The sequence below is a fragment of the Echeneis naucrates genome, chromosome 19 (assembly GCF_900963305.1).
Source record: "Echeneis naucrates chromosome 19, fEcheNa1.1, whole genome shotgun sequence".
Lineage (NCBI taxonomy): Eukaryota > Metazoa > Chordata > Actinopteri > Carangiformes > Echeneidae > Echeneis > Echeneis naucrates.
Genome location: NC_042529.1, coordinates 12,239,088 through 12,266,093, shown reverse-complemented (window position 1 = coordinate 12,266,093; position 27,006 = coordinate 12,239,088). Strand labels below are relative to the sequence as shown.

Sequence of the window (27,006 nt, the reverse complement as noted above, 5' to 3'; positions counted from 1 at the left end):
TCACGCAGTGACTGTCTGATATGAGGAGGCTGTCACCTGATTCAGTTTGGCTGTCCAGTCTCTCCTGTAGCGTCCGTTGTGAACCTGATGATGGCGATCTTCATGTTGTTACATGTTGGTTTTGCAGTTATCTGAGTTACTGATTCACACACTCAAAGCGCTGCTCACTGGATGTTTCCTGTTGTGCCATACAGTACAGATAAGGATGAAGGCTCGTTTCATGATGTAGAGTGACTTCCCCCGGAAACTTCCATCGACAGTCAATTCCATTTGATTTACAATTAAATGTATGTCAGAGGCCTGAGGTAGAAAGAGGCAACAATCGAGTATATTTCCAATGGTACAAACATACTTTATTGTACAATTAATTTATTGGCAAAAAAAAAAACAACAAAAAAACAATCAGACCACCAAAATAACTTAAAAAAGAAACTAATGAAAATGGAGCAACAGTTATTTTTGCTTTCTCTCAGCAAGCACCAAAATTGTTAACAAGAGGAACAAAAAAAAGTGGTCAAAGATTCCATTTGTATACTAAACAAATATTTAAATAGTCTTATTTCCAGTCTCTGTTTAGGAGAACAAAAGATAAAAACAAAACTATTTGTTCAGTTGCCATCAGTTTGTACAGTGATTCAGTATGTTTACAACTATATTCATGTACATGAGACATTTCTTCAAAAGAATGGTAGAATTATACTCCATGGCCTCCCCGGGAAAAACTGAATGACTGTCTGCAGTGTCTTTTTGCATCACCATAACATCTTTAATACAAAACAAAACATGTTTTATCTAATAATTCCTGTAGCTTCAAGTTTTATTTCCAAAAAAATAAAATTAAATAATATATCTATATATAAAAGACAGTTTATCCTTGTTTTTTTTTTTTTCTTATAAAATAAGTCTCAAGATATATTGCCACCTGGTTCTGATACGTTCCCTCCCCATACGTTTGAGAAAAATAGTGAGCATGAGAATATTGTGTCTTCAGTCCTCTCCATAAAAAGCTAATCGACCAAATTTAAACTTGTTCAGTTCACACCTCTAATCAACCCCCGCCTCGGCTCGTCTTGGCGCTGGATTCATGTTTTCAGATTCGAGATTGCTCAGGTGTGTGACTTGTTGCAATAACCCCACCCTCCCTAAAACCTTGTCAAAAATACACAGAAAAAGGCGCATTGGTGCTTATGACCTACGACACCCCATACTGTACCTTTTAGAAAAAAATCTCAATACTGTACAGTAGCTCAGGAGTATTTCTGTAGATTTTTTTTTTTTTTCTTAACAGATACAGCAAATATCCAATCAAACAGGAGGGGAAACAAAGCAGCAGAAAATAACTTCTCTGCTCATAAGATTTTAAAGTATGTACAATTTTTTTCTTTTTCTTTATTTTTATTTTTTTGTACACCTTTAACTTTCATTACAAAAACAGTATCTAAGTTAACCATTTCTTACTTTGTACAGTACTAACATTGAATTAAACCTTGTGGCTGACAGGCAGTCATGAGGATACGAAAAAAAAAAAAAAAAAAAAAAGGGGACAGATAGGGGACAACTGAAAGGGAAACTGTCAGGGTTCAGGATACAGGCAGGAATTCTTTAAAAACATCTGCAGCCCAAAATCAACTTTTATCGACCTCGTCTCCATGTCACAGTTAATAAACAAGCTCTTAATATATGTACACGCACAACCTTTTTAACATTGGCCAGCTACAAACAGAAGTACAACACGCTTGCAGCCAGACAATCAGGCATCAACAGTTCATCTGTCCAGTCTGTGTTTTTGAGGGGTGGGGGTCAGGGTAAGGAAGGTGTGCACATTCAAAGGAGAATGAAAGATGGTGGATGGAGAGCTGGCCTCTTTATCTGCTCTGCAGATCTGCCCACTGACCAAACCAATTGTCAGCGTCACCCACTCTCCAAAACACTGTTAAGGTTTAATTCAAACCCAAACCCTGACAAAAAAAAAAAAAAAAGAAACTAACTGCATTTAATGCACCTTCCACTCACCCATCACATAAAATAACTTCTGCTATAGGAATTGTTGCAGTCATTGTAAAATGTACATTTGCCATAAGAGAAGACTGTAACGGAAGATATGTTGATGCTTGTTTTATGATCCACTAATGGGGAAAAAATAAACTCAGAAATAAAATATACTTAGTCTCTGCAAAATAGATACAATCATGACTGGTTATTTTAGAAGGAAACGATAAAAAAAAAAAAAAAAAAAAAAAAGTACATCGTGTCAACTCGCTTTAATTTTTAGCCACATTTAAAATCTTAAAAATATTCATAAAAAGGCAAAATTCTCAGTCCCCAAAAATATTGTGTCATAGACTTAAGGAAGAAATATCTTCAACCTGAAACATTGCCCTTCCACCTTTTTGTACACAATTGGCAAAAATATATAGATATATATTAACAGCAATAACTTACCATTGTTATAATTTATTCATTTATTGACTTCTAAGATTTATGTTGCATCTCCCATAGGAAGGAAGCTTGAGTTCTTATTTATACATCACAAAAATATTTAAATAAAAAATAAAAACTTCTAAAACCCCAAAGCCAAAGTCCCACCTCACTCTCCTTTCATGGCAGTTTGTCATTTGGGGCAACTCATCAGAGCATCGTGACAGAAAGACAATATGGAGTCGAGGCTACATAAGGTCTAAACTGTTGTGGTTAATGTTCGTCCCCAGCTCCTGGTTATTGTTGCCGCTGCTGTTACTATTCCCACCCAACATGTCCGACTGCCCCCCCTGTCCACTGTGCATCCCTGCCATCCCACTTAACTGGGAGATGATTGAGTTCTGGTCTGAGCTGAACTGACCAGGATCTACAGACCCGCCTGGCTGCTGCTGTGGAGGTTGGGGCAGAGCCATGCTAGGGTGATGCTGGCTTAGGTGGCTCGGGTGGGGTGAGCCAGTCTGGGTCTGCGGAGAGATGCGATGAGGTGAGGGCTGGGGTTGAGGCTGGGAGGAGGGCTGCATGCGTGGGGATGGGCTGGAGTGCGGGGGCTGTGACTGCGGTCTTGGTGAGGGCTGAGGGGACCTGACCTGACTGGTGAGTGACCCTGCTGGACCAAGTCCTCCTTGCCCTTGGAGATGGTGAGGGGACTGAGCCATCTGCTGTTGGGGGCTCATGGGACTGCTGTGCTGGGCTGGAGAGCCCCCGCTGAGGTGCTGCTGTTGCAGGAGCCTCTGGTGGATGTTCTGGGGAAGCATGCCTTGGGACGTCTGTGGCAGTGGAGGTCCACCGCCCCCTCCAACTCCACCCTGCGGTTGTTGTCCCTGCCCTGGTCCAACCTGTCCAGCCTGAAGCGGGGGTCCGCCTGGTCCACCAGCCCCTCCGTCTTGTCCTTGAAGCCCACCAATTGAATTCTGCTGCTGTTGCTGCATTTGCAACTGGATTCTGTGCTGAAGTGCTGCAGCTACTTGAGACATTGAATTGGGGTAAACTTGCTGCTGGCCCTGCTGTCCTGGCCCACCCTGTGATCCTCCTTGCTGCTGCTGGGGCCCCCCAACACTTCCACCCCCTGGCTGGGGCTGCGTAGAGGGTGGTATCCCTGGCTGTCCCTGGCCTGGCTGCATGAAGCCCTGCTGGCCTTGCTGCTGTTGGAGTCCCTGAGGCTGCTGGAACTGTCCGTGGTTTCCAATCTGCTGCTGCTGCTGCTGCTGTTGTTGTTGTTGTTGCTGCTGCTGCTGTTGCTGCTGCTGCTGCAGGTGTCTTCTCATCAGCATCTCTCTGAACTGTGTACTCATGTTGCCTTGCTGCCCTGCTTGCATTGCTCCCTGTTGTTGTTGCTGTTGTAATGCAGCCATTTGTTGTTGCTGTATGTTACCAGGCAACAATGGGCGCTGTTGTTGTGTTTGTTGCTGCTGCTGTTGTTGCTGCTGCTGCTGCTGCAGCTGCTGAAGCTGAGCCATGGTGGGCATATTACCTCCAGCTGCTCCACTCTGAACCATATTCATTCCTGGCTGTCCTGGCTGATTCACATTGATCTGCTGTTGTCCATCCATGCTGGCGAGCTGATTAGGCCCAGGCCCTCCTACACCAGGCAGCCCTCCAGTGGCCCCTTGGAACCTCACACCTCCAGGGCCCCCTTGTGAAGGCACTCCTGGTCCTCCAGCAGCACCCTGAGCACCCTGATACTTGGCTGCTCTCTGCCTGATAAAAGCAGCCATAAGGGTTGGGTTGGAACGGAGGATGTTGAGGACTTGCTGCTGTTGAAGAGGCGAGCTCGGAGAGCGCAGAGTTCGCAGGAGATCTTGTAGTGCTGCCTGGGGTAGGTTTCCTGTTCCAGCTGCACCTGGCAAGTTCATTACCTGCATCATCCCACGGTTTCCTGGTTGAGCCCCCTGCTGATTCATTGGCTGCTGTTGTTGCTGAGCAGCTGTTTGCTGCTGCGGCATGTGAACTATCATGCCTGGCCGTTGTTGAGGGTTCATGGCTGGTCCCCCAGCAGCCCACTGCTGGTTTGTCGGCTGAAGTTGTCCACCACCTGCCTGTTGCACTTGCTGGAGCTGCTGCTGAACCTGAGGAGGCAACTGTGACTGTGGGCCAGCTTGCTGCATCCCTGCTAGTATTCCCTGTTGCTGAGGGTCTATCATAGCCCTGCCAACAACTCCCTGAGCCTGGGGGGGCATGCCCTGGGCCCCCATGTGGGGCATGCCCATCTGGGCTGGGGTGTTCTGGTGGTGCGGATGCGGGGGTATCATGCCTCCCTGTCCCAAACCGCGAATCTGGGCCTGCGCCTGGGCCACTGCTAGACGCTGGATCTTTAGGGCTGTTTCTACAGCAGCCAAAGGTGGGCCTTGCTGTTGGCTTTGTCCAGGCATGGACCCTTGTCCCTGGTTAGGCTGTTGTTGCTGCTGTGGCGGGGTGGCTGGACCAAGTCCAGGTTTGCCCAAGGACTGGTGGAGAGGAGATGCCCCAGGTGGTCTGGGGTTGTATGGAGGTAATCCACCACTGTGTGTCTGCTGCTGGAGCTGCTGGACATTGGGAGGCTGCTGCTGGAGCTGAGGCACCATCTGCTGTTGAGGGGAGCTCAGCATCCCCCCTCCACCTCCTCCAACCACTGGCTGGAATTGATGTAGATGGTGCTGAGGGGTCATGGCACCACCTTGCTGCTGAACCTGCTGTTGCTGGCTTGGTGTTCCCATTCCTCCCATAGCAACTCCCTGCTGTGAATGTGTGTTTGGCATGTTCCCCTGGGTGGGTGTTTGTGGGGTAGGAGGCTGTGTACCAACAGATGTTGGGGTCCCAGGAGCAGTTGCTCCATTGTTGGCACCTGGAGAAGGAAGACCATTGCCCCCTGGAGCTCCTCCAGGAGCAGGTTGTCCTACTCTCTGCATGCTGGCCATCCTCCTCCTCAACATCTGGGCCTGCTGGAGCCTGTGCTGCAGCTGCTGCTGGCGCAGTTTGTGCTTGATGTTTAGGCAGAACGGGACTGGGCACTTGTTCTCTTGACAGTGCTTGGCGTGATAGCAACACAGTGCAATAAGCTGCTTGCAGATTGGGCAGCCACCGTTGGTTTTCCTTTTGCAGCCTTTTGTGTGTTGAACAACACGTTTCATCTTCTGGCAGGACGGCAGTGAGCAGTTCGCATTTCGACACTGGCAGGCATGGACGAGGGACTGGATGCAGCGCTGAATGCTTAGACGACGAGAGTCTCCTGGGCTCTGAGTGGTAGCAGCGGCCTGGTTGCTGCTTTCATCATCCAAACCGAGGCCTAACTTGTCCATCTTGTGCTCATGGCCCTTAGTGTTGTAACATGTGATGCAGAGGTCGTAATCCTGTGAGGATATTGAGGGATGATGGTCAAAAATGTGTTGTTCAAGTTTACAAAAACAAATGAAATCCTAGAAACTACAGATTTTTGGTCACTGCCCGATTCCATAAATGATGCCCACTAAAACAAACCTTTCCCAACTCACCTCACAGACAGTACAGTGGAAACGAGTCTCCACATGGTGCTTGCATTCATTACAAGTGTAGACAAAGCGGTCCTGGCTTTGGTTATGCAACTCTACCAACATGCACGTCGAGCTCCACTTGGACCTCCTCAGTGAGCTGAACTCCAGGTGTTTGTCCCGGGCCAATGTCAAGAATGCATCACGGCCATCCATGAGGTCACATGCCATCAGGGGATCTGGATCCGCAATAGGGGGCAAGGCATTTGCCATGGGGCCTGCAATCAGCCGGATCACAAAGAACACCTGGGGCAGGAGAGATGAGGAGCAGGTGAAATACAACATTTTTATTTAACTACTTTCCAATCAGTGACAGCAGTGATGGCAGTATTCAGATTAAAACCTGAAAGATAAACTCAATTGCTGAAGCATCAAATTTTCCAGTTCACTTTTTTCAGCAACAGATCAAATACCAAGAATCAGGCATTTTTTCAGGCTTGTATTTTTTCATACCTCTTTGTGTTTTTCCATAGTTGCATAAAGTTTCTGTGAAAGGTCATTTGAGACATTGGGCATCCCTGGCTTCTTCTTATTGGCTCGACTCAGGCTGCTCTTGTTCTTACTCGTCTTTTTGTTGTTCTTCTTCTTAGCATTTTTACTGTCACCTTTCGTGTCCTGCACAAGAAGGGGGACCTTCACTTATGTAATCAACAAATGGACGTAAAATTAATAAATATGCTATACGGGCAGTATTGACAGATTGCAGCATTCTTACATCAATACTCTCATTGGACGTGCTGTTCTCTTCCCTTTTCCTCTCTTCTTCCTCTTGCTCCAGCTCCTTGATACTTTCCTCCAGCACATTTGGCCAAAAGTCACCTTCAAAGTAAGGCAACTCTTTGGCACTGGTCAAACGATCCTCTGTTGCCTGTTTGAAGATATCCTTTGGGGAAACATTAGAAAACGAAATGAGTGTTTTGCATGGATGTATCGATTGCATGCTATCAGCAGCTATACCACTGTAAGTGTAAATGTACATCTTCACAGCAGTGTTCAAGATTTAATTAGCAGGCAAAAATCAACCCCAAAAACATTAAGGATATCAAAAACACAAGAACAGAGTTTAAGGCTCTTTACCTTGTAGTCATGCACGATCCGCTCTGCCACAGCTTTGTCCAGCATCTTCTTGTACCATTCCTGAAGGCGTTTGGGCTTTGGGATCTTCTGATCTGCAGGATGACAGTGGAAGATGTAGTCGTCCCCCTCACTGGGTGGGCAGGCCCAGATGTGACCAGTGGTGTATCTGAGGAGTAGAATGACTTAATATAAATAAAATACATTTATATGAAAAATAAACTTGCCTATGTAATAGAATTTACATTCAAGTGCTCACAAATGCGTTCCTGAGTTGAAACATGAGACCAAAATACAAGTTTTCCTTGTTGAGGATGACTCACCCTAACTTCTTGACATATTCCAAGTACCCAATGAGAATTTCGTGGTAAACCGCTGTTCTCAGAGATCGCGGTCGGAAGAAGTGTACACTGTCCAGGTAGGAGATGTACACTCTCCTATATGGGTGACACAGCAAATAAAAACATCATAACTGCTGAAAATGAATTTGGTGGCAAAATTTTCAAAAGAACAAAAAAAGCCTTGCTGAATTAATTAATTAAAATATGGTGATGGTCTCACCTCTGGTTGGGCTGCGGGCAGTCAGATCCATACTCTTGAACGTGCATACCAAAGAAGCAGACATCTGCTCCATCAATGTCCTCAAATGCAAAGAGAGCTTTTGTCCTGTACGGGAAAGAATCCGACATCTCTCCACTGTCCACAAATCTGAAGGCAAAAAACAAGGATGTGTAAAATGACCAACTGAAAAATAGAGAAAGAAGAAATTAAGAATTCAATTTACACAAGCCAAATAGTAAAACTCTGAGTGGTGATCAAGTCTGTTCTCGCAGCTTTTGCCACAGCAAAAGAAATGTTTGTATTTAACTTCTGTTTCTTCTTATACCTTGACTTCATGCCAGGTTTAACCTCCACCACTTTATCCGACACATGGACAACACGAATGAAAACCTCTCCAGACTCTGGGTGGCTCTGACGCTTCAAGAAGTCATTAACCCGTGTCTCAAGGAAACTGCCCAACTTGGTCTGGGGTAACCCTGTGTGAGAGAAAGCGAGTTAGGACATAGTTTAGAAATTATAACATGAAATCATTGTTGGTTAAACACAGACTAGTTTCCTGGGCAAAAGGGGCATGCTAAATCAAAACAGGAAAGAGTGATAACGTGGGATTGAGCCTTTGACACTTACTTTTTGCAGAATACTTATTCTCCTTCCTTGTCTTATTTGTCTTCTTTAAGCAGCCATCACACACAAACCTGTAGTACACCAAACAGTCAAGATGTTCAGTCAAATTAAATATATATATATAAAAAAAAAAAAAAAAGGTTTTTACTTAAGAATAACTGGAATCTAAGCAAAAGCTATTCACCCTGTTGGCCAGATTGTTTCATTGTGCAGGACACAAATCTGGTGCATCCTGCGGCCACAGTCCAAACATTCAACAAGCCTGAAAAAAAAAAAAAAAGAAGAGATTAAAATATACATCACACATTTAAGTCGCTCCACATCTACAATACAGTATTAGCAGGGCATGAACTTACAGTTCAGGGTCCAGTGTGTCATTCTTCTTCTTCTCAAACTGATCCTTATTTATTGATCTGAAAGTAAGAGAGTTATCATCAAAGAAACAGTGGAGGAAATCCAGAAACTGTGGCCATTAAAAAAAAATAATAATAATGAAATAAAAACCTGTAAAATTACTATTTAGTGGAGCATGAGGAGAATCAAATGAATCAAGGTAAAATAAGAAATATTGCTTCAACTTATATCTACTGCAGAAAGACATACAAATACAGAAATAATCATCAGCATGAGTATCATTAAGAAAAGTACTTCTAGTCTTACAGATCCTACTCATCGATATGGTCTTTCAACAGTTCTGTTATTGGTACTATTGGCTATAAAAGAAAACTACAAGAACATCCTTGAAATTGTTTAATTTCATCAAATGTATCAAAATGACATTTCAGTAACAAACCACAATAACATTGTTTTGAACAAATCATGATTAGAGACAGATTTTGCAATGATGGAAATATGACACAAATGCAGGCCGTAATGATTTTTCTTTGACAGTATTGCAGCCGTTTTATAGTCTTATAAAAGCCTTATAAAATTAGCACTGGGGCCTATTTAATAATCCCTACTTTTGAGGTTAAGAAATAGTCCAGGAACCTCAATATGCTTTCCATATGAGCATAGATAAGCGTCCCAGTGATGCTCTAATAAAATGTATAGTAAAATCTAGAGATGCAATCACAGCGAGCCACTTGTTATCATTCTGTGTTATGTAAAGTTATAAACTTTGTCATATGTAAACAAGAAGAACCTTGCTGAATGTGCAGTGAATATTATCTTCATTGGTCTAACTGGGGTATCAAAAGGAAATGCATTTCCAAAGTGTTAATATTTGTCTAGTGTCGTTTCCTTGTTAAAGGCAGTACTACTTACGTCTGTGGCTGAGTGGGGTCATCACCCAGGGAAACCGTCTCTCCCTGGATCTCATTGAAACACTTCTCGCAGAAGTGGTACCTGTCAGCAAGAAGCCCAAATTTTGGTGAACTACACCGTTCCCCACAGCACAGTCAATCACAGACAGCGCATGGGAGGGCAGTCACCAAATGGTACAGGACATGGGCAAGGCAGGGTGCCACAAGCGGCGCAAGCAGGAAGGAGGAGCGCAGGACAGCAGGAAGTCGTCATCGCAACAGCCGGTCATGATTTTGAGGGGGTGAGGGTGAGGGAATGGGGTGGGTGCATGGTTGGTCAAGGCAAAAGCAAGCCAATGTTGGTATCACAGCCATTGGAAGGGGAGACAGACAAGCCACATGGACCAGGAACAAGACGAGACAAACACCCAAGACAACACACAGCAGAGAGCCAAGGCAAAGCACAGATTAGCAATTTAGACATGACGAGGATGAGCAACAACAACCACCATCACAACTAACAGAGCAGGAACAGAATCACCGGGAGCTAAATGGGAGAAAGGAACTTGAGCAGGAAGCTGTAGCACAGGACATAATACAGACACTGAACAAATATGAACAAATAAGCACAGACAACTACTCAGCTGTCCATACAAGCAGTCCATTTTAAAGTATGTCCTTTCACATTCCAATAAAGTTTTACTTATTATCATTATTGCTGCTCACTCACTTTAGTGAATGTTCAAACAATCCACACCTCAAATACCACCAAAGAAATAAGACATTTTCTTTGCAGCTTTATATTTTCAAACATTCTGTGCTGAGCTGCCATTTGCAGACCTGATTTACGAAATAAAAAGCTTGAAGAATGTGAGGAGAGGACAGACTATTAAAATGCCAGTGCATTAGGAATCAAATGAGGGTATAAAAATGGGAGGGGGGGCATGAAGTGAAGGGGAGCATTTAAGGAAATAAATTTAATCAGTTTTAGTCTGTTAAAATAATTTCAAATGAACATTTAACCTAATCCCTCCTTTACAAACCCTTACATCTATCTAGTTGTCCCCTAACCACTACAATACACAGGTGTTTCCCTCCCTTCGTACCTGTTCTGATAGCTGAAGTAAGCAGCATCCCGAGGAATAGTGCAAAGCTGCTTTCCATAGCAGCACAGTGTCTGAGGAGAGAACTCCAACTGGACAACAAAAACAAAAACCAAAGAAAAAGTTGTTGACCATCAAGAATGTGCAATTTCTGCAAAAACCAAAACTGTCATTAGAAAATCCATGGATAGCAAAAGATGCCCCTGATTTTCAGTGTTGCTTTGCATTGATGGAAACAATAAAAATGGCTTCCCCAACAAGAATTGCAATATGGGAACTTCCTGTTTAATCATATTGTGACACTTTGGATTAGATGCTGATGTGATGTAATCAAATAAATTATAATTGCAAAAAAATAATTAGGAACATTACAAGTTTTGTAACGTTTGGCTTAGTTTCATAAAAAGTCATTACAGCCAATGTGAAGCACTGCTTTGTTGTGTCTCATTGTCAGAAGTCAACGTTTGAGCTGAGCTCATAATCAGACCGAATCAGTTTTGTTATTTGTCAGCAAAAGCAAAAATAGCAGTCTAATGAGAGCTGAAATGCGATATTGTGGAGGTATGCCCAAGGCCAAATTTAGCCATGAACCCACTTCACTACTTCCATTTTCAGACTGAGGTTAATATCTGAATCCAAAATGTACTCAAAATATTCACAACCCTATCCAGGCATACTTTCACTATAGAAGCTTTTTCAGGACTAATACACACATAGGAACAATTTGTTCACCTGTTGGTAAGAGTCAAAGGCCTGGAAGGAGCAAGTTGAACTAAAACGCTACTGTTTTTAAATATTTAAAGAGAAGTAAAAGACATTTTTTGTTACTGCCCTATTACCTCATATGTACTGGTAAGTAATGCAGTTAGTGACATGCTGTGTAGAGCCACGTCACATTACAATAAACATTTAAAGAAAAATAAATATATCATCCAAAATGTTCTCTTGCTCTGATGGTTACAATAAAAATCATAAAAATGTAGCCAATTATGGGCTCCTTATCTCACCTTTCTGCCACAACAGTATCCAAGGCTTTGCATGACAGGGTCAATCTCCTGCTCAAAAACCTCAGCTAGCTTGGAGCAGTACTTGTACACTCGGGATGTTTTGCGGTTGTACAGCCATGCATTGTTGAACATCAGCCAAATGTCATCCACGTACTGCCAGGGATCCTGGTACTGACCTACAGACAAAACATAGGATGGGGTGATGGAGTAAGAATGTCTAAGAAGACCAATATAGTTGCATTCTGTTTTTTTTTTTTTAAACAAGCCCCTTGGGCTACATAGCTGCAGAATTAAAACCAAATAAAAAGTGAGGAAGGACTTCTCTTTTTAGTTCTTCATTGTACAAATTCATCTTGGAAAGAAAACCATTGGGTCTATGGCATTACCCCTGGAATGACCCAACCTAATAAGACTTAAGAAGAAGCACCAACCAGTGTCCAGCTTTCGCTTGATGGTTGATAAGTCCATGGGATTCTTCACAATGTCAAAATAGTCCTGCAAGATCACAACATGTCTGTGTGTCATGGTTTTGCAGTTAAAACCTGTTTTGTGAGTTCATTATAAAAAAGTGAAGCATGACAAGTTGCAACAGCAGTTGAGCACTGAATCTCAAGCTCTCGTGGACAATGTAAACAATCCTGAACACTGACAAGGAGAGTGTAATACAAGGAAAAGGAAGAAAGACTCATCTGGAATACATACAGGAATGCAGAGCAGTTGCGGGTCAACAGGCATTCTGAAGGGCAAAGACTCTGGATCTTGTCTGTAGAGAGATTCCAGGGTCGGCATCAGAGCCTGACGAAGTTCCTCTGGTTTGAAGACTTGGGGGGGAAAGAGTAGATCGATTTTGACTGCCTTAGTTAAACTTTTACAAAACGACAAACATTTTGATTAAAAATAAATCGTCTATATTAGGTTTAGAAATTTTTTGGTAAAAACTAAAGCCCTTCTTACTCTTCTTTTTCACTGGAGCCTGTGGCACAGCTGCCTCTGATGTCTCTTCTTCCTCTTTCATCTCCTTCTTTACTTCTGGTTTCCTGTCTTCTGTTTTCACAACAGATGTTGGTACTGTTGTTGATGTATCCATGGGAACACCTTTACCTCCCTCTCCAGAACACTCCTCCTTTTTCACCTCAATTTTAACAGGTTTTTCCTCCATCTTGAGGTTGCTGAGCTTTCCTCCTTTGGAACAGCTTCCAGCATCACTCTCTTCCTCCTCATCCTGCTGTTTGATCTCCATCTTGGGGTCAAGATTAGCGGCTGAGGTATCCGACTGTGGCTGCTGGGAGGATGTGTCCAGGCTACTCACAGAGGCTGGAGTCAGGGCTTGACTATCAGCAGGGAATGAGCCCTTTTGTGACAACTAAGGACAGACAGAAAGAAACTTAGGTACATGGAAACAGACAATGAAATACTGATGCATGAACTGTACAGACAATTATATGACAAGCAAAAAACTAAGCAGCTAAAATAGAGCAAAAGTCCTATTAAAACCAGGATAAACAGTTAAACAGTTAACAGTTAAACAGATAAACAGAAAATTAAAATGGTAAGATGTTTTGTTTCATAATGACATAAGACAAAATGATTCGTCGGAAAGCATAAGTCACCAATAATTGTGAAATACACTAGTGACTGCTACAATCAGTCAGTGGAAACATGTGAACATGTGTTAATGTTAAACTTTATAACATTAGATGACACTGACCGGAGTGCGAGGCAGCTGAGCACCATGCGGTGTTGAACTGGCGGTCAGTCCAGGATGAGATGGAGTGGTCGAACCAGCTGGTACTATATGCTGCTGTTGGAGGGACTTGTTAGAGCCTGGGCCCTGGCCAAGCTGGTTTTGCTGTGGAGCTGGAGGTGGAGCTAGCTGTGGTGCATTAGGGGTGTGTGGCTGTGGGGTCTGTGAGCCAGCTAATCTGGGTGGTGTTTGGTGAGGGGTAGGAGATCGACTGTGAGCAGGAGAAGGTGAGCTGCCTCGCATGGCTCCCAAATGAGGGATAGAGTTGGGTTGCTGGTTGGTGTTAGATGGAGTCATTGAAGGAGGAGGTGCACCAACAGCTGAGTTGGGACCTCCGCTACCCACACTCTGGGGACCCATTGGGCCCACTGTCGAGACACCACCAGGACCACCAGCAGAACCTGACTGTGCTAGTGGACTAGCAACTGGAAGAGAAGGAGGAGTGCTCATCGGTGTCTGTGGACAGATAAGGATTTTAAGAGATGGATGACAGAAAGGGTCATTGGAGCAACAAAAGTGTAATTCAGGAGAAGCATTAAACTTTGACACTTGACTTTCTCTCTGTACAAATTCATGATTTGCAACTGGGATCCAATAAATCCATAGCCAAAAATAACCAGCAACCAGCAACCCTGTAACAGTCATCCAGAAGCTTAACACTGGCATTTTACACAACTTAGCACCAAGCAACATTTAAATTTTGTTTTGCTTCATCTGTATCAATACAATATATTTTCCTGTTTAAAAAGAGAAATTGAGATAAATTATGATAGATAATTTTTGCTTCACAGTTAACTTAGTCCTAAGAAAAGACTTCAGGGTAATGAGCAACACATCTACAGATTAGAGATAGGACACCTTACCTGTGCCATGCCTGCCTGTGCTCCAGGCTGGGTCATGCCTGGCTGAGCTGGGCCAACACCTGATGCTGACCCAGGAAAGGGTACCTGGGACATATACTGGTTTTGTATCTGGTTGACATTGGGCTGTCCGATCCTCGATCCAACCATTCCCATCTACAGGTGTAAAAGAGCATTGATAGGGTTTTGTAATGTTTTTCTGCTGGGCACTTGAATGTTGGCATTTTAATATGTTAATCTGTAACAATGACAGCTTGAAGTGATAGATGGTGTGGTCGGCACTGACCTGGTTGCCAGATGGTCCAATTGGTAGGGGAGGTGTTGACCTCTGGCCCATAGATTGCATTCCCATCTGACTGAACTGATTCATACCTAGAAAATAAAGCATGTTTCTTTTTGGTTCTTAAATTAGTTCCCATACATGTGCTGCAGTCAGGTTTCTGTGTTCAAAAGGATGTGTCCTAAAGAAAATGCAGCAAGACTAAATAAATAAATAAAATAACCCCACAAACCTTCAGTCTACTGTTATAAAACCATTCTTATAAAAAGATCCTGGTCACTTGCTATATTCACCTGGGCCTTGCATCCTGTTAACCATCTGATTTGGACCAGCAGGTCGCACCATAGATGAGTCAGGAAGGGGACCATCTGTAAAAGTACAAGTGTGAGGTAACTGACAGAAGCTGCTCTGGTAGGAAGGCTCAATAGTTTTAAGATATAATGCATGATGAAAACATCAGCAAATAAAAAGGTATGAGATTCCCATTAAATGCCCTTCACAGTTTAATAAAACTAATTAGAAAGCTACATTTGAGGGCATTAAACTAACACTGCATCCTAAATAAAATAAATGGGTTGAGAAACTAAATCTCAAAATGCAGTAATGTGGCATTCCATCAGTTAAAATTATCATTCATAGGGACGCATGCTGCCCAAGATTACATTAGTTTACCAAAGTCTTCGTAGGGTGTATGCTGACTTACTTGGAGGCAAACCAGCAGGGGGCTGACCCATGCTGGCAGGCCCAAGGCCAAGACCCTGCTTCTGGAGGCGTGTCCTCCTCTTCTCTTCCAGCTCCTTCTGAATCTTATAGATCTTCTCAGCCAGGAGATGATAATACTCAGCCTGTTAAAGAGGGTAAAACAGAGAGTGGGTTACTTGTTAATAAGCATGTGAAGAACTGCTTGGAAACTCTAAACTACTGATACAATATGTGTATTGCATATTGTAAACCACAAGATTATAGCCAGCCATTATTCATGTTTCCTGCAGGACTAGAACACGTCCTTTGCTGTGACAAACCTTTGCTTTACTAGGTAGAGTAAAACACATATAAACAGTGAAATAAATAACTTTTAAAATTGAGTTGTGACTGATATAATGACAAATAATACGCTTCGCAAAGGTTTCTTTGTTTCTGAGTCTAGCACCAAACTAAATTAGAAAACTTACTCTACTATTCGCCGATTCATACATGTCTCCCTCAACTTTTCTGGCATAAGCCACCAGGTTCTCCATTCGACGGTCCTTGAGAGCAGCAGGATCAGGAGTTGGAAAAATGGCCTGAACACTGTGGTAGGGAGAAAAAAGAAAGGGAAAAGATTTTATTAATAACTTCCATCTGAGTCACAAAAGCACTTTTCAACTGTCATGGACATGGTGATGGACTTGGCATGTGAGTATCTACTAGTAGTTCCACAAGACGCTATAGCTGGTGTGTGCATTATTGCTTAGTGTCAACAATGCCAGCACATAGTCCTCGCAGAAGTGTTTATTGTGGTCAACAGGAAAGTCTGTCTGTACTTAATAGCGTGTTAATTTATGAATAGCATAGCAGCTATCCGCTGGGCTGAATGCTGGGTTCAAAGCCACAGAAGTGGAACTGATCTCTTGTTGGCTTAGAACGAGACAACTCACGGCTTGCTATCGTTGCAAGCAGCTATGTGCAAGTGGGAAAAACTAGGGATGCAATTAAGGAAACGAAGCAACTGTATTAACACCAGCAATAATGTAATTGTGTGTTCAGTGAAATTAATAACTAAGCTTCTCCAGTACTTACAGTTTATGTACCAAGTGGTTTCGTAGGTCCTGTGTGATGTCTTCATGCCAGCCTTTTCTCATTCCGGTGGCAGAGGGAGGGGCTGCGGTGGGCAAGGAGCCAACCCCACCTGAATCATTCATTAGACTTGGAAAAAAAGAAAAAATTTTAATGTCCAACTTAAAAATATATATGTATCTCTTGGTGTGAATAATGTAATAAAACTGTGGAAATCTTTGAATCAAGCAATTTGTTATGCTGTCTGTGTCCTTCTTACCCCTGGTTATTCACATTCAGGTGCATCATGGTGTCCTGCAGCAGATTGGCTTGTTGGCTCTGAGGTGGAGTGCCAACACCTCCATTGACTCCCATGGGATTTGCACCTAGATAAAGAATAAAGACATTAAGAACAGTTTTTTTATGTTCCTGTGACAGTAATAGTACAGTTATACGTCTTGCAGATCAATATGTAAAGATTGCAAAGGGAAATAAGTGAAAATGCAAGTTATCTCACCCATTGGATTCAGAGGCCTCATGCCAGCCTGACCTTGCAGTCCTTGGCTTGGCATGTTGGGTTGAGCAGTCTGAGCTTGGACCTGGTTGCCCTGGTAAGTGAGGCCCAGGGCTGCGTAGGCTCTTTCTATGGAGCTAGGATCAATCTGACTCGGGGGGTTGAGGTTGGGAGTGTTTGGTTGGCCACCAGGTACGGTCCCAAGAGAGCTACCTAGACCTGCTCCAGCCCCAACTAGTAAAGCTGTGAGAAGATAACAAAACCGGAGGGTTAATAACACATCAGATTTTTTTGGCACATAAAAAAAAAAAAAAATTCACTTAATGTTATTAAACCAGACTAACTGAATATTTATGAAAAACTCAGCCAAATATAATTCTGAAAATCACTCAATCTTTTAGGGCATGAAAAGATATGTTTTTCCAGACTAGAGAGCGCACACCGAATATAAGCTGCACAGGCTAAATTTAAAGAGAAAAACAGTTTTTTACATATATAGGCTAGTTTATAAGCCGGAGGTGTCGGAAATATTGGAGGAAATGGCATATGGCAGGAATTACGTTGAACAGAAAGATTTCGCCTTTTCGCCAGATCGATCACCTTTAACTTGAAAGCTGCATCATTTCCATTGCATTGTGTTTTCCATGATAAGTTGCGCGCGAAGCAAAAAATAAATGACTGATCTGAAGAATTTAGTGTGGATGCTTTTAATTTAATTCGAACAATTTCATTGGTCCACTGTGACCTGTTCAGTAATTTCATTGGTCTGATGTGAAGCTAAATGTAATGGCGGCATGAAGCTTGTTACCCGTAAAAATCCATAAATTACACACTGTTGTTTAAGCCGCAGGGTTCAAAGCGTGTGAAAAAAGTAGCTGTTTATAATCCGGAAATTACGGTAATACTGCCTAAATTGTCAGTCCAATCCAGGACAGAGTAATACCTGGCAAAACTAATAGTTTATAACATATTAAAGGTTATAAATTATCATAGGAATGTTTGAAAAGTTACAAAAGATAAGTGAAATAGCTGATAATGCTAATAGGATGGTACGATGAAGATTTACATTTGAGATTGAACAGTGTGAATATACAAGTATAGCATTTTTTGGTCAGATACAGACACTCACACTGCGGGTTCCTCTTGTCCCCAGCATTCTTCAGTGGTAGGCAGACAGGACAGTCGTGTCGTGTGCAGTTCTTCCAATGAGAGATGATCTGCCTTGATGATGCACAGTGAGCAACTGAAGAAGAAAAGTGAAAAAGACAGGAAATGTTGGGAAACAGGTATATTTTGGGAGGGGCAAGGCAGAAGAATGAAAAAATTTAACAGTGAGGTCAAGGGAAAAATTAGAGAGCTGAAAACTGTTAGGATGCTAATCTTAAAAAACATAAAGGTTGGTGTTTTATGGTTTTTCTTAGTACACAAAAAAAAAAAACTATAAAACAAATTGACAATTAGTGTCAGGGTAGTCAAAACATTATGGAGGGATAGGCTTCATGATGTTTTGACTGTAGTGACAGCGCCTCTCAGTCTGTAAAGCTTTGTACATTTCAAAACTCATCCCTGAGCTTGCATGGTTACACCTGCCCATCTGCCTTGTTTCAGAATAAATTGGGTTGGCCACTTCCATTGTCTAAGAATGTATCACACTTATGTATAATCATGGTTTCTACATGTCTGACAACAATGGAATCCTACAGGTACAAGCAATATCACACTGGGTCAACACAGATGAGATTTGTTACAAAGATAGTTAAAGAGGGATCATGATCTTAGTACAAAGTAACTGCAGCTGTTATCAATTATAAACACTTAATATCTCTGTAGCAGGCCTGCTTGTACAGGAAAATGCAGGATCCCTTATACTCACCCTGACAGGACTTGCCAGCCTGGCAGTGAGTCATGTGGTTGAGAACGTTCTTCATAGTGCGGCAGTGAGGCAGGTTGCACTGCCGTACTTCACCGTTGGCCTGTTCCCTCCTCTGGCACTTGTGTGCATGAAGGAGGAGTACCAGTTGCTGTTGGATTAGCTTGCGTTTCTCAGGGTCAGCTGTGGGTGGTGCACTACCTGCAGCAGATGCTGCAGAAACCTGGGTACCAGGACCTACTAGACCTGCCTGAGCATTGGGCACCATCCCTGCGGCCCCACCCACAGGTCCACCTGAAGGACCGCCCACACCTGTCTGTGACTGCTGGGAGCCCTGGTGAGTAAAATGGGAGGGAATACAAAGTGAAATGAATGAGACAAGAGAAGTTAATAACAGAAAAGAAGAAGAAATAGGGGAGGTAATATGAAGAGTTACAGGCAGTGGGGATCAACAGTGATAAAGTTTTAAAGAGAAGACTGGGTAAAGTGAAAGGAAAGGGTGCAGGGCAGTGGAAAGATGGGAGTTCAAGTTGGGAGGGAAGAGCGATGTGGTGACACTTAAGCGATATTCTTGTACCGGACAAACATAGTTTGTATTTCCTCCCTACCATAGAAGCCATTCCTTGCATGGGTTGGTTCTTGTTGTCCACATTGAACCCCGCCAGGCTGTTGGCCATGGAACCCTTGTTCTGCAGATGAGGGCCCAGCCCTGCACCTCCCATATTTTGACTCCCCTGCCCTGCATATGGACCTCCAAAAGGGCCCCCTGGTTTTCCCATCATCCCCATCTAGGAGCAAATGACATTAAAAGAAAGAAGTTAGTACAAATGATGGTGACATATGGAGTGTAAATCAGAGTGACATCAGATTAAGTAAGAAAGTACTGAATTATGTTTTTGTAACCTTTTTCCACTGACATGTCAGGATTTGAAGCATGCATTTAACATTACTAGGGTTTTTTTCCACTGTCTCCCAAAGAATAGTCAAGTCCCCCCAATCAGTCACATTATAGCATTAAGTCATAGCTTTCGTCTTTTAAATTCATTTATATACCACAGGAAAAAAGAATTACATCAAGGCACTTTACATATCCAGCAGGTGAAGAGCGAACTCTTTATAAAGTTATTTAAGACACCCGACAGATACTTTCATGCAGTTCAATCATTAGTAAAGCTCTAAAACAAAACAAAACAAGATTTGGCATCAACAGCAGTAACAGTTCCCTTTTCTTCCTCCATAATAAAAGAGTTATTTGGATTATTTTTTTTTTTTTTTTGAGCCGTGTTAGGGTTGATTAACTCCTATCAGTTTCACTCTCTTCTTTTCAGTCCCGGTTCTATCACCTTAGCAAGCTCCAGCACATTTTTCACAGTTTCTGATGCCTAACCTGGTCAAGGTCACTACTTTTGATCACCACATAACACTAAATCAAACATCAGTGTCTTCAACACATTCTTTGTGCACCAGCAGCCATTGCAACATTTTTATTGTCACTCCCATGAGACTGTCAAACACACAAACAGCACAGTTTTTGCCACCACAGCCACAAGCATAGATATAGATATGCTGTGAATTGCTCAATAGTATTAAAATACACAGATATTAGAAAATGCTACTTTGTCAAACTAAAGTGAGGTAAGCTGCAAAATGGCCTTAAGTCAAAAGGGAAGCAGCAAAATATTATTTGTGAATAGGACTTGGACAAGCACTAGGTCTTATTGTCTTGACATGCAATATATTATGCAAAATTTTACTGCCATGAACTATAGTCACACAATTTATAAATATAAATAAGTGCCTTTAATAATTATCTAAGCTTGCCTAAATTTGTCCATATGTGCTTTTCAAATGTGCAGGCTTTGAATGGTGAAAAAAAAGAAAGAAAAATCAAGAGTTCTACAGATGACTTATGGGAAAACAGCATTGAGCATGTATTTGAAGTACAAAACCTAAGTTTTCACAAGACGTATACTTTCTAATTTTATAATTTCCTTGTTCCATGTGAAACTGAAATGGTTCATGCAGAAATTTATAGTAAAAGGAGAATTACCCTACCTTGTTCATTGCACCAGGCTGCTGGCCTCTCATCCCTGCCTGGCCTCCGGCTCCCTGCTGTTGTAGGGTCTCAGCCAACAGGTTACTGTTCCCACCTAGCCCCTGATTCCCAAAGCCCATCCTGGGGGAGCCATTCATTACTTGGTTCCCAATCATTCCTGGCTGCTGCTGTCCATTATTGCCTTTCTGCTGTGCTCCCATCATGGCCCGATTCATGCCACCAATCATTCCAGCTGCAGCATTCTGTTGCTGCTGCATCATGCTGGCTTGCTGTTGAGGGGAGAGGTGTTGCTGCTGCCCCTGGCCAATCATTTGCTGAGGTCCCTGGCCAGGAGATGCTTTCATGTTTGCCAAGTGTTGCCCCATGGCAGTGGGCCCTCCTGGGCCGCCCATGGCTCCTTGGTGCCCTTGTTGGGTTGAGGTGGGTGCCCCTGAACGCAAAAGCTCTGACAGCTGTTTGTGCTTGGCCACTGCATCCTGCCCTCCGCCAACACCCCCAGGGCCCCCACCAGGTCCAAGCCCAAGACCAATTCCTCCTGCCCCTGCACTGCCTCCTCCAGGACCCAAACCTGTAGGTACTCCTCCCAGAGTGGTGTGCAGCTGGTTGAGGTCCCCACCATTGACCAGGCTGGGATCATTAGAGCTGATGAGCTCGTCTGGGAGATCATGCTCCAGGTCAAACAGTGAGCCGAAATCTGAAATGAAGAAGAAAGACAAAGATTATGAGGAGGGAGACAACATGAGATAGGAGACAAAACAGGGAGAGGGTGAGGAGAGGACAATAAGGGCCACAGCCATGTTAAGCTGGTATAATCCTTCATTTTTCAGCATGACTGAGTAAAAATGCAATTGCATGGTTGACATTAAAAACTGATAAAAGCTGTTCATGAGTGTATGACTAATTTTCTTCCATCAGAAATTAATAACATGTCAAAAATCTAGAAAACCTTGTGTGTGAAGCAGCACGCACAAACATGCATGTCCACTTGGTCGTTACACACAGAGAGCAAACAACATCCTGTCATGGCGGTTTTGAACGGACAACAAACAGAACATAAAAAAAAGAAAAAAGAAAGAAAAAAAAAAAGCGTCATCACCAAAAAGTTGAGAAGTCAGCAGAGATGCATTTGTAAATGTGCTAGTGTGCATTCTACAGTTCAACAGCTTATAATCAAGAAAGTTACATGATGAACATCATGGATCGTTTAACATTGACATCAAGATGAGAGGGGGGGGGGGGGGGGAAACACCTCCAAATATGCAGATGTGTGCATACTGGATGCAGGAGTGTACTGAATGGCTAAGGTAAATTAAGAATTGGTGAAATAATACTTTGTGTATTGAGACAGGGGTGTTCAATTCAACTTCAAATTTCCAGTTATGTTACGGAGGAACTCGTGGAGACAATGTGTACAGGTGACAACCAAAATTAAAACATGTAGAATATCTTACAATAATATGTTCGACACTGCTCTGCACCATTCACCAAATCATACAATACCTTTTGGTTCATCCCTTCAGTTCAGAGACTTTGAAAATCTAAAAGGGCAATGAAGCTTGGAGCCTCAAAATGGACATCCACGTCTTGCTGATTTGTGACAATGTTAAGTTACTGAGGCACTAACATGAAAAATATCCAGCAGATTGCAGTTGCTCTATTAATTGGCTACATGATTTTACTCCTCACAAAATTCATAAACCGTCTGCATCACACTGTCCCATGTAATCTAAAAAGACTCAAATAAATTAGAGTTATAATGCACACTCTGATGCAGGTCCTTTCCTTGACAGCCCTGCACTGATCCCTGAAATATATCATGCGAGATATTTTTCTAGGATTTAATTGTAAAAGTCCCTTTCAACCAGTGGTGAATGCCCCAGACAATCTAATGTTGACTATAGTGACCATATGTTCGTTGTAAAATGATTGGGTGAATGATTAAGCGATGAATCTGAGAGACTATTTCGTTTTTGAGGAACGATCTTGCTTGCTAACTTTACTCGCTCTGTAACATCGCAGTGGCTGGACATGGCGCTGTCCATGCTCCACAGTTTTGCTCATAGGCCACTATTCCAGCTGCTGCCACATGCCATCCAAAGAAAAAAACAAAACAAAACACACACACACAAACAATAGCAATTTGAGCTTAACAATCATTTGACCCTTGGGCCTAAATTTAGCTCCCCAACAAGGCTAGTCCCGTCGTTAACCTCTGCTTTCGCTAACACTATTAACGGTAGCTAACGTTTGTTGGTAATGGGTCCGAGTTATGATGGGACAAGGCTGATCGTTTTAGGCGTCAGAAGCCTTAAAATTTCAACTAACATGGTGCGTGTACGTGTAGTTAGTTGTCAATTTAGCTAAACTGTAAAACATCGAAAACTTTATCATAAGTTGGCTCGACGTTGAGCTCATTATCAGCCCGGCTAAAGTAGCCATTAAACACGGGACCGTCAGTTGCGAGTCCGCATTCAGTTAGCTAAGCTAGCGTTAGCCGAGGGGCTAACACGGCTACCTCCGGCTAAAATGGCTGTTAGCATGCATGCTAGCTGGGGAGCTCTGTTCACGTCCGACACACACACTCGATGCTAGCGCGCTAACATTAGCAAGCTACGACAAAAACAGAAGAGTAATCCCGCGTCTTCCACCCATATCAAGTGGACGAAATGCGCCCAAAAATAACAAACTTAACCAATAACGCCGTAACAAACTATATCGTTGAACAATACTTACCGTTTCCATCGCTGGCGGAGGCGGAAAGTGCCGGAGAGGAGAGTTTAGGCCTCTTGGCTGAAGGCGGGCCAGAGTCCAGAACGTTCTCGGCCATATTTTTTCGAAATAAAAATATATAAAGTATCCACAATTGCAGACGTTTTCACGCCCTTAGAAGCTCATTCCTTTTCGTTTCCAATACTGCGACTTTTCCCCCCTCCTTTGGGGGGACTAAGAGGGGGAAAGTCCCGTGTACAAATTACTCCTCTTTCCCTGGGTTCGCCTCTCGATTTCAGCCTCGGCGTATATCAACCCCCCTCCCTCCCTCGGCGGATTTTTTGTTCTTTATAAATTTCTGCCAGCGGAGGAGGAGGAGGGGGTCGGTGAAAGTGAAGGGGGAGGCACACGCAGCGGCTTCCCTCTAAACTTGCACAGCCTCTTCGGATGTAAATAAACCGTCCCCGGGTCTCTCTCCCATGGTTGCATCCGTCATTTCAGCCTCCTATCCAGCGGTGTCTGGATGAAGATAATGTCGGGCAGAAAAGGCTTGTTTGCCAGCGAAGTGATGGTGGTGCTGCTGGTGGCAGCGGGTGAGGACGAAGGGGATGCATATATATATTTATTTAAATACAAATATATGATATAAAACAGTGGGAAACGATAGAGGAAGTACAATAATTATTTGCTGTGCTGTGCAAGTGAAAGAAAAAAAACTTGGTTTTTTTTTTTTTTTTTAGATCAAGCTACACAGTTAACACCAACTTGCAGCTGTTCTTCTAGAGGTTCAGATGCAAATCTTGAGAGTTGGACCATGTTCATCAGTTAACTTTAATGCAAACACTCAAATTCGTCGTCAGTTTTGCAGTTAGTTATTTGAGAGAGCGCAATAAATGCAACTTTGTTGGCCTGCCCGTGTGCACGGTCTCTCCATTTGACTTCGTGGTAAGTCTGAGTCTCAGTTTAAAACTGCTGCTTGTTCTTGTACTTAAACACTGAAGTCTTGTTGATGAGGCCTCCTGTCTGAAATGAAGCAGTTAACCGGAAATGTTTAAAGTCATTTTAAAGTTTTATTGAAGAACAATTACCTGTTTGAAAAGCACTTTTTTCAGTAAACTTAGGCACCTCACTGTGAAATCTGCTGATATTTATACAACTGGGCAACAGCTATCCATTCTTATTCAAAGTAAGTTCAAACAAGTCAGTTTCTGCCTATTTACCATCCGTGTAAAAAATAAAAAGTGTCAAAATTTTATTAAATCAATAAATTGACAGTGTCACCTGTATTGATCCACTTTTTGAAGTGATGCCATGTTTATAGAGTAAATGAAAATGTGACAAGAGCACTCTATGGCATTTCATTGCAGTTTTTAAACTTCATTTAACTGCAACATTCATTTTCATAAAGTTTTATGAGTTTTGTATTTAAAGATGTTCAACCCATGACCTGCACACTATCTTTCCTGTTTGACCCTCCTAAAAATGTTTGATTCAAGCCACTATTATACATTCATGTGTATAAAAACATATACCACATGGGGTTGTTTAGAAAAATATGGGAAGCATAGTTTTATATTTATATATATTACCAACACAAAATCCATCATCTTCAACATAGTTTATTGCAGTTGTTGAAAACGTATTCAACGGACACAGTCAGCACTACAAAGTTTTAATGTTTTGTGAGTTTCCACATCTGTTGCTGTACCTAACAACTATCAGAAACCACGAGGATTTACCAAACTTGCATTGCTGCTTAATAACCACATAAGTGAACTATGAGGCTAGACCGGAACAAAAGGCCAGTCACACTTTGGCAATGTCAGTATGCTGCCCAAATGACAACGGCCATGTGTGGACTAACCCACAAGGGGGCCCCACGGCTAAAATCTGCTTAGCCCCCACCTCTGCCAGCAATCATCACTGTCCACACTGTACATTGCATGTTGACATATTTATACGTACTGATGCAAAGTTGCGAGATCTTGTTTACAGAAGTTACCATCTTTATCAGCCCTACCTTTATCAGTTACTTTGCCTACAGTTTACCTGTTAGGGCCTTCATCATAAATGACATTTGTCAAAGCCTTTACCATTGCAGTTGATATTGAACCTATCTTATAAAAGAGCAGTACTGCATATCTTCCAATACCAACCACTGAAAAAGTGGATGGGCTGGCAAACGTCAATGTCTTCAATAAATGAGAAAGCTGATACACTCCTCTGGCCTTTTGTAATACAGTATCACTGTCATGTAGTCTGAATAAATAAAACCAGGATATAATAATCAAGTATCCTATTCATTACCAGCCAGAAATGTATAAGATAGTGTTTAATGATGTTATATGTTATATGATGTAATTCAAAAGCCTTTTTACAAACATGCAATACCCCTCACCAATACAGTCTCAGTGTGGTATGTTGCAGCCTTGAAGCAGAAATATTACTGTTCGTTCAGCACTCAAAGGATACTCTCTGAAAATCCAAGTAAATCACATTGCCTGCATGTGCAGTCTTTTACCTCTGCATAGATAATAAATTCACATGTGCACATGTTTATGTATGCATGTAGTTTTATGTATATGAATATCAACCTGGTCTGATGTCTGTGAGATTTGTTGAGACTGGTACTGGTAATAATGCAAAATAATTGTATAAATTCCCCTTGAAATGCGTATATATCTTTTAATTCATAGCATGCTCAGTTAAAAATTGGCTCTGCAAATGTTGAAATATTTTTCAACTATTGTGCCACCAGCCAACTGTTTATGTTAAGCAGTAAACACATTCATATTACCAGCAGAATTACATGTAAGCCGCAATGCCTAACCATTATATCAACATGATGCAATTATTATTATTACAATTTTTCATGGATATTTCCACCAGTTCAAAGCAAAGACACACAGAGTCAATAATGGTTATAGATTTTAAGTTCTTGCTTAACACCTAAATTAAAGCTTCAATGACTTCTGACAAAGTCACTTTTTTAAAAGCTTACCACGTTGTAGTTTATTTGTACCTGGATTGAAGTGAATTCTTTTTCCAATCAATGTACTTTGTCTGTAACTGTATGATTAAAAGAAATTATCTTCAAGGAATTTCTGCATTTGGTTACTTTCATATTTCTTCTGAGTTCAGCCTCTCTATCCTTGTTACTGGAAAAAAAAAAAAAAAAAAAAAAAAAAACGCCATAGAATGATGACCACACTTCGCCATAAGTGAAGAAGATGCCAGCACTCACTCAAACCACTCAACATCAGCATGACCATCAGCAGCATATTGAGCTCTTGTTCACTTGTGCTCAGACTGCAAAAGAGTAAGGTTTTTGGACATATTGGTATGTGGGGAGACCAAAACAGCTACTAATAACTTCATACTGTATCATGCATTCTACCATACACATTTTTATTTCCATTACATTTATATATTTGGCAGATGCGTTTATGCAGAATGGCTTACAACAGAAGATCTTCACTTAAGTTTCCGCACAGTATCGAGAACTTGGTTTACGAGCTAAACATTTCAACTAGTTAATAAATAAATAATAATTATTATAAATAAGTCCAAGATGATCAAAGAAAGAAGTGCACTGCCAGTGCATGTTGGGGTGTTTCTGAGAGG

The 27,006-nt window shown here is 42.2% G+C and overlaps 1 protein-coding gene across 1 annotated transcript; it reads right to left on the bottom strand.

Annotated features, from left to right (window-relative positions):
• Positions 1-877: 877 nt before the first annotated feature.
• Positions 878-23,910, bottom strand: ep300a (EP300 lysine acetyltransferase a). The gene is made up of 31 exons (XM_029527280.1): positions 23,407-23,910; positions 20,673-21,367; positions 19,226-19,405; positions 18,621-18,951; positions 17,871-17,990; positions 16,751-16,990; positions 16,514-16,619; positions 16,258-16,383; positions 15,651-15,768; positions 15,182-15,323; positions 14,772-14,846; positions 14,485-14,570; positions 14,202-14,354; positions 13,303-13,794; positions 12,549-12,957; positions 12,297-12,415; positions 12,026-12,089; positions 11,595-11,770; positions 10,591-10,679; positions 9,507-9,587; positions 8,597-8,653; positions 8,425-8,502; positions 8,244-8,311; positions 7,942-8,092; positions 7,617-7,763; positions 7,379-7,492; positions 7,059-7,224; positions 6,697-6,864; positions 6,435-6,596; positions 5,946-6,227; positions 878-5,804 (listed from the first exon to the last, which is right to left on the bottom strand). Exons 1-31 carry the CDS (start codon positions 23,498-23,500, stop codon positions 2,667-2,669), a joined length of 8,427 nt encoding a protein of 2,808 aa, XP_029383140.1. The 5' UTR covers positions 23,501-23,910; the 3' UTR covers positions 878-2,666.
• Positions 23,911-27,006: the final 3,096 nt, after the last annotated feature.

Coding starts and splice junctions, on each gene's coding strand:
- ep300a (XM_029527280.1), bottom strand. CDS start 23,500: ATGGCCGAGAACGTTCTGGACTCTGGCCCGCCTTCAGCCAAGAGGCCT. Junction 15,769..16,257: donor AACCACTTGGTACATAAACT/GTAAGTACTGGA, acceptor TCCCTACCACAG/TGTTCAGGCCATTTTTCCAA. Junction 11,771..12,025: donor CAAGCGAAAGCTGGACACTG/GTTGGTGCTTCT, acceptor TTTTGTCTGTAG/GTCAGTACCAGGATCCCTGG.